Source organism: Budorcas taxicolor, chromosome 22, assembly GCF_023091745.1.
Source record: "Budorcas taxicolor isolate Tak-1 chromosome 22, Takin1.1, whole genome shotgun sequence".
NCBI lineage: Eukaryota > Metazoa > Chordata > Mammalia > Artiodactyla > Bovidae > Budorcas > Budorcas taxicolor.
The window spans coordinates 61329605-61346421 of NC_068931.1; the positions used below are offsets into that span (position 1 = coordinate 61329605).

Consider the following 16817-nt stretch of genomic DNA (forward strand, 5'->3'; position numbering starts at 1 on the left):
GGAGCCGCGGCGGCAGGGCCCGCGAGCTGACCTCCTGACACCCGCGGAGGTCGGGCCGGCGCGCCCCCTCCGGAGGGAGCCCGGCTCCAGGACGCGTCCCGCGCGGCCGCGACGCGAGCCGGGCGGCGCCAGGGGCGGCGGCCCGACCGGGGCGGGGGCACCGCGTCGGGAGTCAGAAACCGCGCCGGAGCCCGGAGAAGGTGCGGCCCCCTGACGGCCCCCGCGCCGTGGGCCGAGAGCGCCTCTCGCACGCGGGCAGCCCCGCGCGGTAGCTCCACGGCCGGCCCCGAGGCCGGCTCACCGCCAGACGCCGGGACCGCGCGGGAGCCGCCGGCAGGGAAGGCGGCCGCAGGGCGGTTGGGCGTGGCCTCCCGGAGGGGGCGTGCCCCGGGGGGCGGGGAGACGCGCGCAACCAGCCGTTCGGGCTGCTGATTGGCTGAGGTGCCTGAGCGGAGCCCGCAAGCGTCTCCGCCCGCCCGGCCGCTCCTCCTCTTGTCGCCGCCGCCCGGTCCCCACCGGCTTGCGAGGGGACCGCTCAGGCGCCGCCGGCCCGGCCCTGCGCGGAAGACCAGAGAGAGGGAGGCGGACGGAGGACACGCTCGCTAGCTCGCTCCCGACCGCGCCCGGGCTCCCAGAGGCGGCGCGGAGCCCGGGAGGGAGGAGCCGCCGCGGGCACGCCCCGCCCCTCGGCCGGGGCCGACACCGCCCGCGGCCGCCCGCCCCGGCCGAGACCCGCCCCCGGCCCGACCCGGCCCCGGCGGCATGGAGGGGCCCTGCTCCTGACGGCCGCCCGCCGCCGCCGCCGCGGCCCCCGCCCCGCCCCCGGCCCCGCCCTCCTGCCCCCGCTCGCATGTCCGCGCCTCGGTAGCCGAGGATGCTGAGGATGAAGCTGCCGCTGAAGCCGACGCACCCCGCGGAGCCGCCGCCCGAGGCGGAGGAGCCAGAGGCAGACGCGCGGCCGGGCGCGAAGGCGCCTCCGCGCCGCCGCCGCGACTGCCGCCCCCCGCCGCCGCCGCCGCCGCCGCCGCCGCCTTCAGGCGCGCCGCGGGGCCCCCCGCTGCCGCCGCCGCCGCCGCCGTCTCGGGGGCTCGGGCCGCCTGTTGCTGGCGGGGCGGCGGCGGGGGTGGGCATGCCGGGCGGCGGCGCGGGGCCCGCGGCGGCGGCGCTGCGCGAGCAGGAGCGGGTATACGAGTGGTTCGGGATGGTGCTGGGCTCGGCGCAGCGTCTAGAGTTCATGTGCGGGCTGCTGGACCTGTGCAACCCGCTGGAGCTGCGCTTCCTCGGCTCGTGCCTGGAGGACCTGGCGCGCAAGGACTACCACTACCTGCGGGACTCGGAGGCCAAGGCCAACGGTCTCTCGGACCCGGGCCCGCTGGCCGATTTCCGAGAGCCCGCCGTGCGCTCGCGCCTCATCGTCTACCTGGCGCTGCTGGGCTCGGAGAACCGCGAGGCCGCCGGCCGCCTGCACCGCCTCCTGCCCCAGGTGGACGCGGTGCTCCGGAGCCTGCGCGCGGCCCGGGGCGAGGGCTCGCGGGGCGGCGCGGAGAACGAGCGCGGCGCGGAGGACGGCGGCGGTGAGGAGGAGGACGCCGAGAAGGACGGCTCCGGCCCGGAAGGCGGTGGCGCCGCGCCCCGGCCGGGCGGCGGGCTGGGGCTCAGGGCCCAGGAGGAACTGCTGCTGCTCTTCACCATGGCCTCGCTGCACCCGGCCTTCTCCTTCCACCAGCGCGTCACCCTGAGGGAGCACCTGGAGAGGCTCCGCGCCGCGCTCCGCGGGGGCGCCGAGGGCGTAGAGGCGGCGCCGGGCCACTTGGCCGGCGCCCGGGCCCAGGTAAGGCGCGCCGGCCTCCCCGCGCCCGCGCGGCGGTCCCCGCGGCCTCCGCGCCCGGCTTCCGGACGTCCCCCGGCCCGGCCGACCCTGACGCCGGCGCCGGGACTGATGTGCGTCCGGCCGGGCCGCTCAGCCCCACTCCCCTCACACACACACACACACACACACGAGCACCCGCCATAACAGAATGCTCTGGAAGTCTCGTCCCGCCGGGGTTGCCCCGGAAGCCCGGCGCTCAGCCCGGCCCTCGGACGCGGGCTCTCGGGACCTTTCGGCCCCGACACTTCGTCGGGGCTGCGGAGCCCGGGCCGGCCGCCGCCCCGCCGCCCGGCGCTCCGCCCGCGCGTCCCGAGGCCCCGCTCGCCGCCCGGGGGAGGCGGCCCCAGGCGCGCTCCCGGCGCGCTCCGCGGTGGCCTGAGGTACAGCGGGTCGGTGGCTCTTTTGGCTCCTGCGCTGAGCTTGATGTTCTCAGAAAAAGTCAGAGGTGCGAAATGATTCAAATCAGTTAGGTCGTCGGGCAGGTTGTCTGGGTAGGGAAACGTCCCCTCGGGCGGTTCTGGTGCCCTTCACCCCCGGCTCGTCCGGCTTCTAACGGGTTTGAGTCGTGTCTACACGTTTGGGTCCGGGGATGTTTGTGGGGCCTTTACTGGAAGCATAAATGGTTTCTAAAAAGTTACTGAAAGCCAAAATGTAGTAGATAAGACTAAAAGTAAGTCCCTTGTCGCAAACATGAGATAAAATTTTATAAGGCCACGAAAGCAATTTAATAATTTAGGCCCAATATAAAGCCCTTGAGTGTGACCATTTAATGGAGCAAATAGCTTTCATTTAAAGACTGTGCAGTAAGTTTATTTTCGTGGTTCACGATTATTTAAAAAGTTTTTATTTGGATGCCATGTGTTTCAGTGTAGGAGATCTCCAGGATGATATATTGGAAAGCGAGATTTTTTTCACTCCTTGCCTGAAAGTTCTTTTCAGCTTATATATCTGCTGTCATTCAGACTAAAACTGGGCATTATATCTCTGCAATGGCTGTGTGGACTCAATACCCATAGACTCAAAGGAACCTGGGAGCTGGAAAGGATCTAGTGATAATCTAGGCTGAGCCCCTCCTTTTAAAAAGGAGGCTTCAGTGAAGTGACTAACCCACTTTAGGACATACTTTATCAAACTGGGACGTAGTAATGCTAGTATCCAGAATTTTGGCGAGCATGAAATATTACAGTGTCTCTTTACATAGCATGCAACTGTGTATACTGCACTCTTCAGCCTACTTAATAATTCCAAAAAAATCCTTTGTGCCCATCAAGTTTAAAGAAGCAAGCCTGAACTCCAAAGCAGTAAGTACTTACGTATCTTACCCCCCCAAAATCCCTGTATATACTGTAAAGATAACTTTAGCGTGTAGATATGAAAATGTCTCGTAGTGGGGCAGTTTATATTACTCCATTCTTATCATTCCAACAAGCGTAGCCGACTTCTGGTTTTAACTGCAGTGTTGTTTGTCTCCTCTTTTAAATTTTGCTTATCATGCGAGTGTTGTAAGGGGACGAGGTAAGGGGAGAGACGCGTTCAGAGCACAGCAGTGGAGCCTTTATGTTGACCGCGGCGTGTGGCCTTTTCTGGCCACCAGTGAGTGCCGGGAGGAGTGGACAGTGAGGCTGGGCACGCTGCCGCGAGTTTGAGCGCATCGTCCCTTCTCAGACGCTGCCTGTGTCGTGGCCGTCCGCGGGAGCGGGGGTGGATGACGGGGCACACGCCTACAGGCGACACCGAACGCCGTTTGTGGACGTCGGGGGCCTGGTGAGCGTTTCCTCTCCCGTGGTTGAGGGCTGCCGTGACGGATCACCCCGCCTTACTCGGCTGTGGCTGCCCCGCACTTGGCTCGTCAGCGGGACTCCGAGCCCCTCAGCCGCGGCTGCTTCTGGCCCTGAGGACGTGCCCGCGGGTCTTCCTGCTGCCAGGCTGCCCCGAGAGGCGGCTCGCGGGGGTCTCCACACTTCAGCCCCGCCGCTCGCGGTCTTGGCCGCGGTTGCCTGAGGAGGGAGGGCCCACCCCGGAGTCCGCAGGGAGGCGCCGGGGCTCGCGCCTGAGGGCCGCGCGGGCACGCGCCGCCGAGGAGCGGCGGCGGGGGGGCGGGCGGGGGGCGTCCGCGGGGCCCCGCCCGCCCCCGCCCTGCAAGATGGCGGCCGCGCGCCGCCCACGTGACGGGCGCCGGCCCCGCCCCCGGAGGTGCGCTGCGCCGCCTTGCGGGGGCGCGGGGGGTTCCCTCTGGGGTCCGCTGGGCGAGGTGGGGACCGGGGTCGCCCGAGAGCCGTGGGGAGGGTTTGCTCTGGGACTGGCGGAGGCGGGTATCGTGGCAGCCTTCTTTTGCCCGGAAGTAACCTTTTAGGCCGATCCTTGTAACTTTTTAATTGCCCAGGAATAATTCTATTTCTCTACTTTCTTAAATGTCATGCATACTATCAATAAATGGATGAAGTAGAACTAATTTTCTTTTAATTTTCTCTTAGAGCATGCTAGCCCAGAATAGTGTTCCTGGCTCTTTCAGGATTTGTATCCAATTCATAATATGCTGCAGTTTCTCGTTAAAATTTTAAAAACTAAAGACATTTAGCGGTAGAACTTGTGTTTCAGTGCAAATTTTAATTCTGGTCGTATGCTTTCAAGCGGACCCAGTCTCAGCAACTGTTGGTTTAGTGGCATAAGGTGGTCACGATGTCAATAAAAGTGACAAGTCCACAAACACTACTAGAGCTTACTACTAAGTAGGTCATTTTAGAATAATGGAGATTTAACAAATATATTTTTACTTTTAAAAGAGGCATTTCTAGAGTTTTCCTACAGGATTTGGATGTTTTCAGAGTAAATGTTACATAGGATTACAACTTAAATGTTGGCCTTGCTTTTAGGAGACTTGTGGGTGAAGTTCATGTTCGTCACAGCTGCAGTGAATTGCCAGTCACTGGCATAATATTAAACAACTAGCCCAGTTGGCAGTAGTGAACATTACTAACAATGGCCTAGGAAATTTGTGTGATTGTGTCAGTGTTAATGAAACGAAGTGCTGCATGTATAGCATAGCTGAAAAAAACGGGAATTAAAATGGGCCCTTTACTGTTAGGAACACAGGGTATAAATGGTGTGTTAGCAGTAGCAGCAAAAAACGAATGTGTTTTTAAATTACATACTTAATGATTAAGTTTTGGTTTTCTGGCTGTGCTGGGTTTTCATTGAGGTGCAGGCTTTCTGCAGTAGCAGTGAGCAGGGCCTGCTCTAGTTGTGGAGCGTGGTCTCATTGTGGCAGCTCTCTTGTGGCAGAGCACACGCTCTGGGCTCGAGGGCTCAGTAGTTGTGGCACACGGGCTTAGTTGCTCCACTGCATGTGGGATCTTCCTGGATCACGGATGGAACCCATGTCCCCTGAGTTGGCAGTCAGATACTACCAGGGAAGTCCATGATCAAGTATTTTAAAAAGATACTAGTCTTGTTGCTGTTTCATTGAAAGGATGAAAGACAGCCCCTATCTTTGTTTCCTATCTTTGCATACTTACTAAAGACCCTCTGTTTATGAAAATGGATCCTCTAGTTATGGAGGTTTAGCCCCCAGTTAGTGACACAAAGATGAAAAGAGCTAAAATTACCATGAAAGAGGAAAGTGAGAAAGTTGGTTTAAAGCTCAGCATTCAGAAAACTAAGATCATGGCATCTGGTCCCACCACTTCATGGGAAATTTATGGGGAAACAGTGTCAGACTTTATTTTTGGGGCTGCAGGTGGTGATTGCAGCCATGAAATTAAAAGATGCTTACTCCTTGGATGGAAAGTTATGACCAACCTAGATAGCATATTCAAAAGCGGAGACGTTACTTTGCCAACAAAGGTCTGTCTAGTCAAGGCTATGATTTTTCTAGTGGTCATGTATGGCTGTGAGAGTTGGACTGTGAAGAAACCTGACTGCCGAAGAATTGATGCTTTTGAACTGTGGTATTGGAGAAGACTCTTGAGAGTCCCTTGGACTGCAAGGAGATCCAACCAGTCCATTCTAAAGGAAATCAGTCCTGAGTGTTCATTGGAAGGACTGATGCTGAAGCTGAAACTCCAGTACTTTGGCCACCTCATGCGAAGAATTGACTCATTGGAAAAGACACTGATGCTAGGAGGGATTGGGGGCAGGAGGAGAAGGGGACGACAGAGGATGAGATGGCTGGATGGCATCACTGACTCGATGGACATGAGTTTGAGTGAACTCCAGGAGTTGGTGATGGACAGGGAGGCCTGGCGTGCTGTGATTCATGGGGTTGCAAAGAGTCGGACACGACTGAGCGACTGAACTGAATAGTCGTTAGTGGTTAACGTTGTTGGTATGGCCTTGTTTCTCTGGAGATTGTTTTCAGTATCCTCAAAAGTTAATTGTTTGGCAAATAGTGTTAATGTTTGAATTAAAGATAGAAACTGAGCATTTATGTTATATGTTATAGCAGATAGCATTTAGTGTTATTTGAACTCACACACAAAAATAAGTGACTATGTGTCCTTTAAATAAAGATCAGTGAAGATACTTAGAAGGAAAACTTGGCAAAATTGTTACTTTTTCATAGCATAGGTCAATTAGATATATTGTACTGGACAAAACAAGTACCTCAACTAGTTTTAATAATACAGATAACATACTGGTGGTGTTAGGACCTAAAAAAGAAAACTCTTTTGGAAAGAGTGCTCTTTTGGAAATAAGTGCTCCTGTCCTGGATAATGAGGATGTGTCTGTGGCAGTCAGAATCCTAGTGAGTGCCCTGAACTGAAGTGAGACCAGGGAGGTTCGTGTCCAGATGTCAGCTGTTGGTGGATTAGGCCCTAAAAGGATGCTTTCCAAAAATGACATTTGAAAAGAACAACAACACTGTTCACAGTAATAGAACCTTTATTTAATTTGTTGTCCACTGCTGGGAGCTTTTACAGTGACTTGGGTCCCTGGAGCAGTGGGCACTGTCTGAGAAGGCTTTTTTCACTCCTATCGGAGGGATACTAATAGTACTTATGTTATTTTGCAAGGATTAAATGAATGAGTACTTGTGGAACGATGTCTAGTACATGATTTTCAGTAAGTGTTAGCAGTTATTAATGGAAGTGAAACTTTCTTTGGACGGTGCTGAAGAGAAGTGAGTGGAGCATCTAGAAACTGAGAGTAGGGGGTAGAGCGAGTCATGACTTTTACAGGAAACTTTAGGTGGTTTTGGCTGCACTGAGGAATAAAAGCAGTTCAGCTAATAAATGCCTCCTGGGAGAGGCTTTTAGACTATCATAGTTAAGCAGTAATTACTTTCATAGCAAATGGCAGCTATTGGGTATCCTCCCCAGTTACTTAATTTTTCTCAGCGGTGGTTTTCTGAGGCAAGACTAATTCAGGAAAATCTCACTCACAGTGTAGGTTAATATACCATTAGTTCAGTTCAGTCACTCAGTTGTGTCCAACTCTTTGCGACCCCATGAAGCGCAGCACGCCCCTGTCCATCACCAACTCCCAGAGTTCACTCAAACTCATGTCCATCGAGTCGGTGATGCCATCCAGCCATCTCATCCTCTGTCGTCCCCTTCTCCTCCTGCCCCCAATCCCTCCCAGCATCAGGGTCTTTTCCAATGAGTCAACTCTTCACATGAGGTGGCCAAAATATTGGAGTTTTAGCTTCAACATCACTCCTTCCAATGAACACCCAGGACTGATTTCCTTTAGGATGGACTGGTTGGATCTCCTTGCAGTCCAAGGGACTCTCAAGAGTCTTCTCCAACACCACAGTTCGAAACCATCAATTCTTCGGCGCTCAGCTTTCTTTATAGCCCAACTCTCGCATCCATACATGACTACTGGAAAAACCATAGCCTTGACTAGATGGACCTTTGTTGGCAAAGTAATATTTCTGCTTTTTAATATACTATGTAGGTTGGTCATAACTTTCCATCCAAGGAGTAAGCGTCTTTTAATTTCATGGCTGCAGTCACCATCTGCAGTGATTTTCGAGCCACCAAAAATAAAGTTTGACACTGTTTGCACTGTTTCCCCATAAATTTCCCATGAAGTGGTGGGACCAGATGCCATGATCTTCGTTTTCTGAATGTTGAGCTTTAAGCCAAATTTTTCACTCTCCTCTTTCACTTTCATGAAGAGGCTTTTTAGTTCCTCTTCACTTTCTGCCATAAGAACTTCTCTGCAAATTAGCTAATGTAATATATATATATATATATATATATAAAATTTATTTTTTGTGGGTTTGTTTTGTGTGTATGTGTTTGCGATGGGGCAGGAATTGTGTTGTTCTCTTCAGTCGCTCAGTCGTGTCCCAACTCTTTGTGACCCCATGGACTGCAGCACGCCAGGCTTCCCTGTCCATCACCAACTTCCGAAGTTTGCTCAAACTCACATCCATCAATTTGGTGATGCCGTCCAACCATCTTATCCCCTGTCATCCCCTTCTCCTGCCTTCAATCTTCCCCAGCATCAGGGTCTTTTCCAATGAGTCAGTTCTTCACATCTGGTGGCCAAAGTATTAGAGATTCAGCATCAGTCCTTCCAGTGAATATTCAGGACTGATTTCCTTTAGGATGGACTGGTTTGATCTTGTTGCTGTGCAAGGGACTCTCAAGAGTCTTCTCCAGGACCACACAGTTCAAAAACATCAATTCTTTGGCGCTCAGTTTTCTTTATGGTCCAGCTCTCACATCCATACATGACTACTGGAAAAACCATCACTTTGATTAGACTTTGTTGGCAAAGTAATGTCTCTGCCTTATTTAATATACTGTCTGGGTTGGTCATAGCTTTTCTTCTAAGGAGCAAGCATCTTTTAATTTCATGGCTGAGCCTCAGTCTTATCTGTGAAATGGGAACAACAACATCTCTTTAAGTTATGGTGTTTGCATTAGGGAAACAAAATGATTCAAATTGTCTTGAGCACAAATTCATTGAGAATGATATTCAGTGCCTTTTCTTTTCCACTAAGATGCAGCCATTCAGATTGCTACATAAATTGTTTTCAGGAATAGGTTTTCTTTTTTTTTTCTTAATAAAAAGTCTATATGGTATAGTATAGAAAATACTATAGACTATAGTAATATAGAAAATATTCTCTGTTACCATATCTCTAAATTGATTGGTGTTCCAAGAAGGTAATTAATTAAGCTGGTGTGTGAGACACATTTCAGACAGCTTTGTTAGTTCTTATGTTGTTAAGATCTGATAAGCTACAGACAGGCCCAAAGGAAGCATTTCTCTGGGTCACAGATCATTAAAATATGTATTTTCCCCATATTGGATTTGGGGATGGGAATGGAGAAAACACATAGTTTGAATTTGGGTTATCATGAACTCCCTTGCAAACGTAATCTACTTAAATTTTTTCACATTTAGTTAGGGTAATGTAAAGGGCTCAGACGGTAAAGAATCCTCCTGCTATGTGAGATTTGGGTTCCATCCCTGGGTTAGGAAGATGCCCTGGAGAAGGGATTGGCTACCCACTCCAGTATTCTTTCCTGGCGAATTCTGTGGACAGAGGAGCCTGGTGGGCTACAGTCTCATAGGGTTGTGAAGAGTCTGACAGGACTGATTGATTAACTCTTCAAAGATATTTTGCAGTTCTGTTAAGTTATATATTTTAAAAATTTATTTCAGAGTACAAACTGGAATCTATAAATAATTTAACTTTTTTATACTTTTTTAAAGAGCTATACATTGGCTGGTTTTCAAACCTATTTAATGTTTTTGATCTTCCTGAGTAATAGTAGCTTAATTTTTTTCTTTTTTTATAAGAAAAGCAAATACAGCCTGCACTACTCTCAAAGCAGACTGGGCTTCACTTTTATCAACTCTCTCTTCCATCCTGGAGGACCGTGTCATCACAGGGATCCTGTTCCTCGCAGAGAGTGCTTTGTCCCACAGGTCGCTTCATCCGGGCTGTGTAAACAGTCACTCCAGAGGGGACGTGCCTAGGCGGGCGTTTATGTTTCAGGTGCGACAGTTGCTGGGAGCGCAGTCGTCCTTCTCCTTGTCTTCTTCCTGTGCTCCAGAGAACACTTGGTTTAATGCCCTTTGAAACGTCTCAGTTCATTAGGCATGTTCAATGCTCATTCAGGAAATAATTTGAAATCACTTTGGCAAGTTGTTTGGTCTTTCCAAGTTTCCGACTGCTCTGAATAGAATAGGGATCCCCTCACCATTTATTGCAAAGAATGGCTGTGAAGATGAACACAACAGTGTACATGAGACAGTTGGTCAGCAAGCGGGAGACAGGCCGGCTCATCCATGGGTGGTTCCAGGGGTGGGTAGCGCAGTTTGATTGTAGTGGATGAACAGAAATACAGAAGCTTTAAGAGAAAACGGGTTGGGCTGCATAGGAGCTTGAAGGTCAGATGAAAGAAACTGGTTTGCAGTGAGAGCAGGTGAGAATTTGTATGTCTTCCTGAAACATTAACTATCCCTTTACATTCATATGTGTGAAAAGAATGCATCACTGATTTGTTATTTAAAAAAAAAAAAGACATCTTCCAAACTCATCCAGTTTTCTCAATGGTTCCATTACATTTCTGGTCACTCTGATTTGCTTGGTAACCTTAATCCTCTCTCCTTCATAAGCTGAATCGACCCTTTTCCCATCCTCATTGACACCGTTCTCTTTGAGGACTTGATCTCTGATTCCCTTTCAGCCTCCCCACCTCTTACCTGCTGATACCACTGCCAGGCCCAGCTTCCTAAAGCAGTGCTTCCTTATACCACGTGTGCTTGCAGTGACGGGTGGAGCCTGTAGGTCTCAGGACTCACACGCCGTCTCCCGCTCCTCCCTCCTGGTCTGTGGTTTTATTCGAGGCTGACTCATGCCGTCACCTCTTGTGTGGTGGTGTTTAGGGTTGTCCTTGTGGTAATCTTGGAAATCTTTGCTGCCTCTGCCTTCCAGTAGCCTGTATATTCTCTGTTACAGTTTTGGTACTTATCCTGTGATTTTTTTCTTTTTTTTAAATTTACTTTGAATTATTTTTAACTTAAAATCCAGGAGGGAAGGTCAGTCTTATAGGTTCCACAAAGACTTACGTATCACATTTTTTTTTTTTTTGGTCAGCGTTGCATATATCATAAGTGCTCAGTCAAAATTTCCTATTCTTAGAATGTTTCAAATAGTGCTCTGAAAAATACCATTATAATTAATTACTGTAAGACAGAGTGCATCAGGCAGTGATTTTTTTTTTCTTGGTCTTGATGAATTATCAGCTGCTTTGTTAATTGCCGCCATGCAGTAAATGTGCCCAATATAGATAGGCACAGTTGTTTTGGAAATAATACAAGGAATTGTCTGTTTAGATAGAAAGCATGGACCAGTATAGGTTTGAACCGAAGCTTCAATGAGTGAATGCTGAATAGTTGTACTTATTAATTTTTCTTTCACAATCAGGTCATGCTTACTCTGCTCCTTAAGGTAACTAAGCTTTTGTGTGGGGGGGTGGTACATGTTTTGCAAACCTATGGGTGATGTTTTGATAGGATGAAGAGTCACAAGTCACAGGCTGTCTTCCCCTTATTTGGGTGGTTGTGGTTATTGCTGTCTAGTGCTGCTCCCCAGCCTTGTGGTTCGCTTGGGGGATGCTGGGAGCCTGATAGGGAATTGGAGTGCAGTACCTTGCTTATGGGGCTTCCCAGGTGGCCCAGTGGCCAAGAATCCGCCTGTCAGTGCAGGAGACATAGGAGACGCAGGTTCGATCCCTGGGTCAGGAAGATCCCCAGAAGGGAATGGCAACCCACTCCAGTGTTCTTACCTGGAAAATCCCATGGACAGAGGAGCCTGGCAGGCTACAGTCCAAGAGTCACAGAGTCAGACATGACAGAGCACACATGTGATCTTGCTTATGATCTGAAAGTTAAAAACTTTTTGGTCACTCAAGTGAACAACTTTATAACCTAAAAAGTATGGAGTTTTTATGTTTCTTGTTCAGTTCAGTTCAGTCGCTCAGTCGTGTCCGACTCTTTGTGACCCCATGAATTGCAGCATGCCAGGCCTCCCTGTCCGTCACCAACTCCTGGAGTTCACTCAGACTCACGTCCATCGAGTCAGTGATGCCATCTCATCCTCTGTCATCCCCTTCTCCTCCTGCCCCCAATCCTTCCCAGCATCAGAATCTTTTCCAGTGAGTCATCTCTTCGCATGAGGTGGCCAAAGTACTGGAGTTTCAGCTTTAGCATCATTCCTTCCAAAGAAATCCCAGGGCTGATCTCCTTCAGAATGGACTGGTTGGATCTCCTTGCAGTCCAAGGGACTTTCAAGAGTCTTCTCCAACACCACAGTTCAAAAGTATCCATTCTTTGGCGCTCAGCTTTCTTCACATTCCAACTATCACATCCATACGTGACCACAGGAAAAACCATAGCCTTGATTAGACGGACTTTTGTTGGCAAAGTAATGTCTCTGCTTTTCTAGGTTGGTCATAACTTTCCTTCCAAGGAGTAAGCGTCTTTTAATTTCATGGCTGCAGTCACCATCTGCAGTGATTTTGGAGCCCCCCAAAATAAAGTCTGACACTGTTTCCATTGTTTCCCCGTCTATTTCCCGTGGAGTGACGGGACCAGATGCCATGATCTTCGTTTTCTGAATGTGGAGCTTTAACCCAACGTTTTCACTCTCCACTTTCACTTTCATCAAGAGGCTTTTTAGTTCCTTTTCACTTTCTGCCATAAGGGTGGTGTCATCTGCATTTCTGACATTATTGATATTTCTCCCGCCAGTCTTGATTCCAGCTTGTGCTTCTTCCAGCCCAGTGTTTCTCATGATGTACTCTGCATAGAAGTTAAATAAGCAGGTGACAATATACAGCCTTGACGGACTCCTTTTCCTATTTGGAACCAGTCTGTTGTTCCATGTCCAGTTCTAACTGCTGCTTCCTGACCTGCATACAGATTTCTCAAGAGGCAGGTCAGGTGGTCTGGTATTCCCATCTCTTTCAGAATTTTCCACAGTTTATTGTGATCCACATAGTCAAAGGGTTTGGCATAGTCAATAAAGCAGAAATAGCTGTTTTTCTGGAACCCTCTTGCTTTTTCCATGATCCAGAGGATGTTGGCAGTTTGATCTCTGGTTCCTCTGCCTTTTCTAAAACCAGCTTGAACATCAGGAAGTTCATGGTTCATGTATTGCTGAAGCCTGGCTTGGAGAATTTTGAGCATTACTTTACTAGCATGTGAGATGAGTACAATTGTGCGGTAGTTTGAGCATTCTTTGGCATTGCCAAGAATGTTTCTTGTTAGGAATGTTTAAATTAGGATAGTTAAGAATCATAATGTTTCCTTGGTATGATTGATTTTTGTTTTGGGTATCAAACGATGTTAAGTTGTCTAATGGTCCTGGGAGGAACAACGTGATGGTGTGTGAGCCAAAGTGTTTGGAGAAGACGTCCTCGGGGAAGAGGCCATCTGCTGACGGGGGGGTGGGAGTGGGGTGGGGGTGGGGGTGGTGGTGGTGGTTTGGGGAAGGTGTCATTTGTACTTGGTGGGGTTAAACATGAGGCCTGATGGAGTGTTTCCTGACACAAATCATCACTGACCTTTCTGTCACTTTCTGTCAAAGATCCTTCATAGGCTTTGTGAGCATTTCGGTGGAGAACCCTTCTCCTCTGGGGATGAAGTTCAGTTAGGAGTCCCCGCAGTGCCGTTGGCTGTTGGGGTCCTGAGCCCAGGCTCACCTCCCAGCAAGGCCCGCTCATGTCTCCTGTTGTGGGGGTGGGGGGGGGGGGTTGTGAAGGAGACGGCAGCTCACTTGTGCGCAGGCTGGGGAGGCGAGACACAGCCTCACAAGGTCCTTTGGGTCTCATGCTCAGGGGTCAGGGGTGTGTGCTTCTCAGCTCACCCAGAAGCCTTCTTGCAAAGTGGGGATCTGAAGGTCTGGGCGCTGCCAGCCCAGGGATGCAGCAAATCCTGATTCAACCTCCTGTTGTTGTTCAGACTTTTAAGTCGTGTCTGACTCTGCGACCCCACGGACTGTAGCCCGCCAGTCTCCTCCGTCCATGGGATTTCCCAGGAAAGAACACAGGAGTGGGTTGCCATTTCCTCCTCCAGGGGGTCTTGCCCACCCAGGGGTCGAACTTATGTCTCTTGCGCCTCCTATCTTGGCAGGCAGATTCTTTACCACTGTGTCCAGAAACACACAGGGCGCTTCATGAGGGAAACGTCAGGCTGTTTCTGGGTGGAACTGCTGCCTCTCCTCTTTCCTGCTCTACTCCCCATCTCCCTGGTCAGCTTCTGCATCAGCATTCTTTCTGCTAGTTCTTCCCCAGTTGTGCCTCCTGCAAGTTCAGTTTTCTAGAAGAGACAATGACATCGACAATATTAATGTTTGGTTTTTGTTTTTTTGTAATAAATTCAGAATTCCCCCAAACACACATAAAGTTGCAGTGAATCAAGTTTCCCCCTTCCATCCTATTCAACCACCCAGCTCCAGCCATGCCTGCTGTGGTCACACAGGTGCCGGCCCTCAGCTCACCCGGGTGGTCGTGGGGAGAACTGGGAGTCGGGTCTGGGCTGTGGGCTGCGGTGGCCGAGTGTGGACACGCGGTCAGTGCATAGCTTAGCCCTTCCCCCACTTTCAGTGACTAGAGCACGTTTACCCACACTTTTAATGTAGTGACTCTGCCACGCTTGTCTTGCTGAATCATCTTTTCCACGCATTTCTAGTTAAACAGTAAGTTACATAGGGAGTGAGTCCACGGTCATAGCAGAAGTCATGGCAGACTGTTTCTAAGCTGCTGACTCTCTAGTCTCCTCCTTCCTGCCCTGTTGGGTCGATTTTGTTCTTTGCGGCATAACTTGAATACATTTGGCATCCACATTTCTCTCCCACCACAACTTATCCTTTATCAGATGCGCTAGGTTGATTCCGGAGAAGGCGATGGCACCTCACTCCAGTACTCTTGCCTGGAACATCCCATGGATGGAGGAGCCTGGTGGGCTGCAGTCCATGGGGTCGCTGAGGGTCGGACAGGACTGAGCTACTTCATTTTCACTTTTCTCCTTCATGCATTGGAGGAGGAAATGGCAACCCACTCCAGTGTTCTTGCCTGGAGAATCTCAGAGACGGGGGAGCCTGGTGGGCTGCCATCTGTGGGGTCACACAGAGTCAGACACGACTGAAGTGACTTAGCAGCAGCAGCAGCAGCAGCAGGTTGATTCAAGACTTTCCTTTGGGTTGGGTTACACTGTTTTCACTGAGGAAAGATGAGACAGATGTCTGCCTTTCCCCCACATCCTCTCAATTGAAGAGACAGACAGTAAATAATTCTTAACTTCGCCTGAGCTTCTTCCCTCTTCTATCAAAATAGATGAAATTTGACATCTCAGTAGTGTTTCTAATAGTGAATCATTTTTCTGACATTCAAAGAAAGACTTTCTATGAATCTTGCTTAGATAATAGCATATACTTGAGGTACAACCCTGGTTATTTAAAGAGAATTTACCATGTATTACTGTAACAGATTACTTCCAAACTTACTGACTTAAAGCAACAACCATTTTTTCCTTAGTGTTATGTCTCATAATTCTGTGGGCCGGGAATTCAGACAGGGAGCTAACAGCAAGAGCGACTTGTGTCTGCTGCAGAATGTCTGGACACGCAGCTGGCGGCTGCAGGCCTCTCTCGCCTTGCCTCTCTCTGTGTGTCTATGGCGCGGCGTCTCTGGGGAACCACTGTTCCTACAGGCCTGGGGTCCCAGAGCAAGTGTTCCCAGAGGCCCAGCGGCAAGGCGTCTATGACCTATCTCGGCCATTCCAGAACGGCTCTCGATCCCATCCTCCTGGTTAGGCCTGTCTCTGAAGTCGGTCCAGATCCACTTGCTGGAGAATTATACCCACATTTCAGCAGGAGGAGTAGGCACAGCATTTGGGGCTGTCTTTACCCCCAAAACTTCATGGGGTGTTGTCGTATACTAATGTTAAATTCTCAGTCTGATTTGATGAGTGTAAAAATTTGACATTAGTAAGTTTAGTATGGAGAAGGCAATGGCACCCCACTCCAGTACTCTTGCCTGGAAAATCCCATGGACGGAGGAGCCTGGTAGGCTGCAGTCCATGGGGTCACACAGAATCGAACACGACTGAGCAACTTCACTTTCACTTTTCACTTTCATGCATTGGAGAAGGAAATGGCAGCCCACTCCAGTTTCTTGCCTGGAGAATCCCAGGGATGGGGGAGCCTGGTGGGCTGCCATCTATGGAGTCGCACAGAGTCGGACACGACTGAAGCGACTTAGCAGCAGTAGCAGCAGCAAGTTTAGTATAAAAACAATTTCTGTGCTTTTTTTTTTTTTTTTGCCTTTTTTCTTAGAATGTCTTGGTATTTTAAGATGTACAGTCTGCATCAAAGGACGAGAGAAAACATATTGAACATTGGTAGATATGCTGGGATAAAGTCTATCCAGTTAGACCTTTGTTAAAGTAACCTGAGACCCGCATGATCTTTGCTCTAATGATGTGTTCTCAGAGAAGGGTCTTCTTGGAACTGCATAGTCAACTTGACTGTTTCACAGACTTTCTTCACACTTAAGAGATCTCCAGTAATTGTGATGGACCTGCATGTGTAAAAGTGAAGTCTGAGCAGTCTTTTAGAATGACCGAGATACGTTCCGTGACACGTGGGTTTGAGTTGACCAGGAGCACGCCACAGGTCAGAAGAAGCTTTCTGAGCGCAGATGAGCTGCCTCAGCAGGAAGGAGAAGGGCACACACATGCGGGGCTCTCTTTGCTCCTGCACATATTTTTGCCAGCTTAGGGTTTTTTAAATTTGTCATCTTCTTCCAGCAGAGAAAAATTCTCCCATTTCCCACTTGGTCCTGACCCTTTTTCTAAAACGCTGATTCTGGCATGTTATCTGCGTTGCATCTGCATAGGAATCTGAACTTAATAGAGAACATGGGCACTATTCCTTCCTGCAGGGTCCCATTAAACCAGTGGTTCTCAGGTTTTATGG

General features: G+C 50.2%; 1 protein-coding gene across 1 annotated transcript in view; it reads left to right on the forward strand.

The window, feature by feature from the left end:
• Window positions 1-874: 874 nt before the first annotated feature.
• The window catches only part of ZCCHC2 (zinc finger CCHC-type containing 2), a 55334-nt gene continuing 39391 nt past the window's right edge, over window positions 875-16817 (forward strand). Inside the window, exon 1 of the mRNA XM_052660388.1 lies at window positions 875-1831. Coding sequence (XP_052516348.1) covers window positions 875-1831 — 957 coding nt within the window. The remainder of the gene's footprint in view (window positions 1832-16817) is intronic.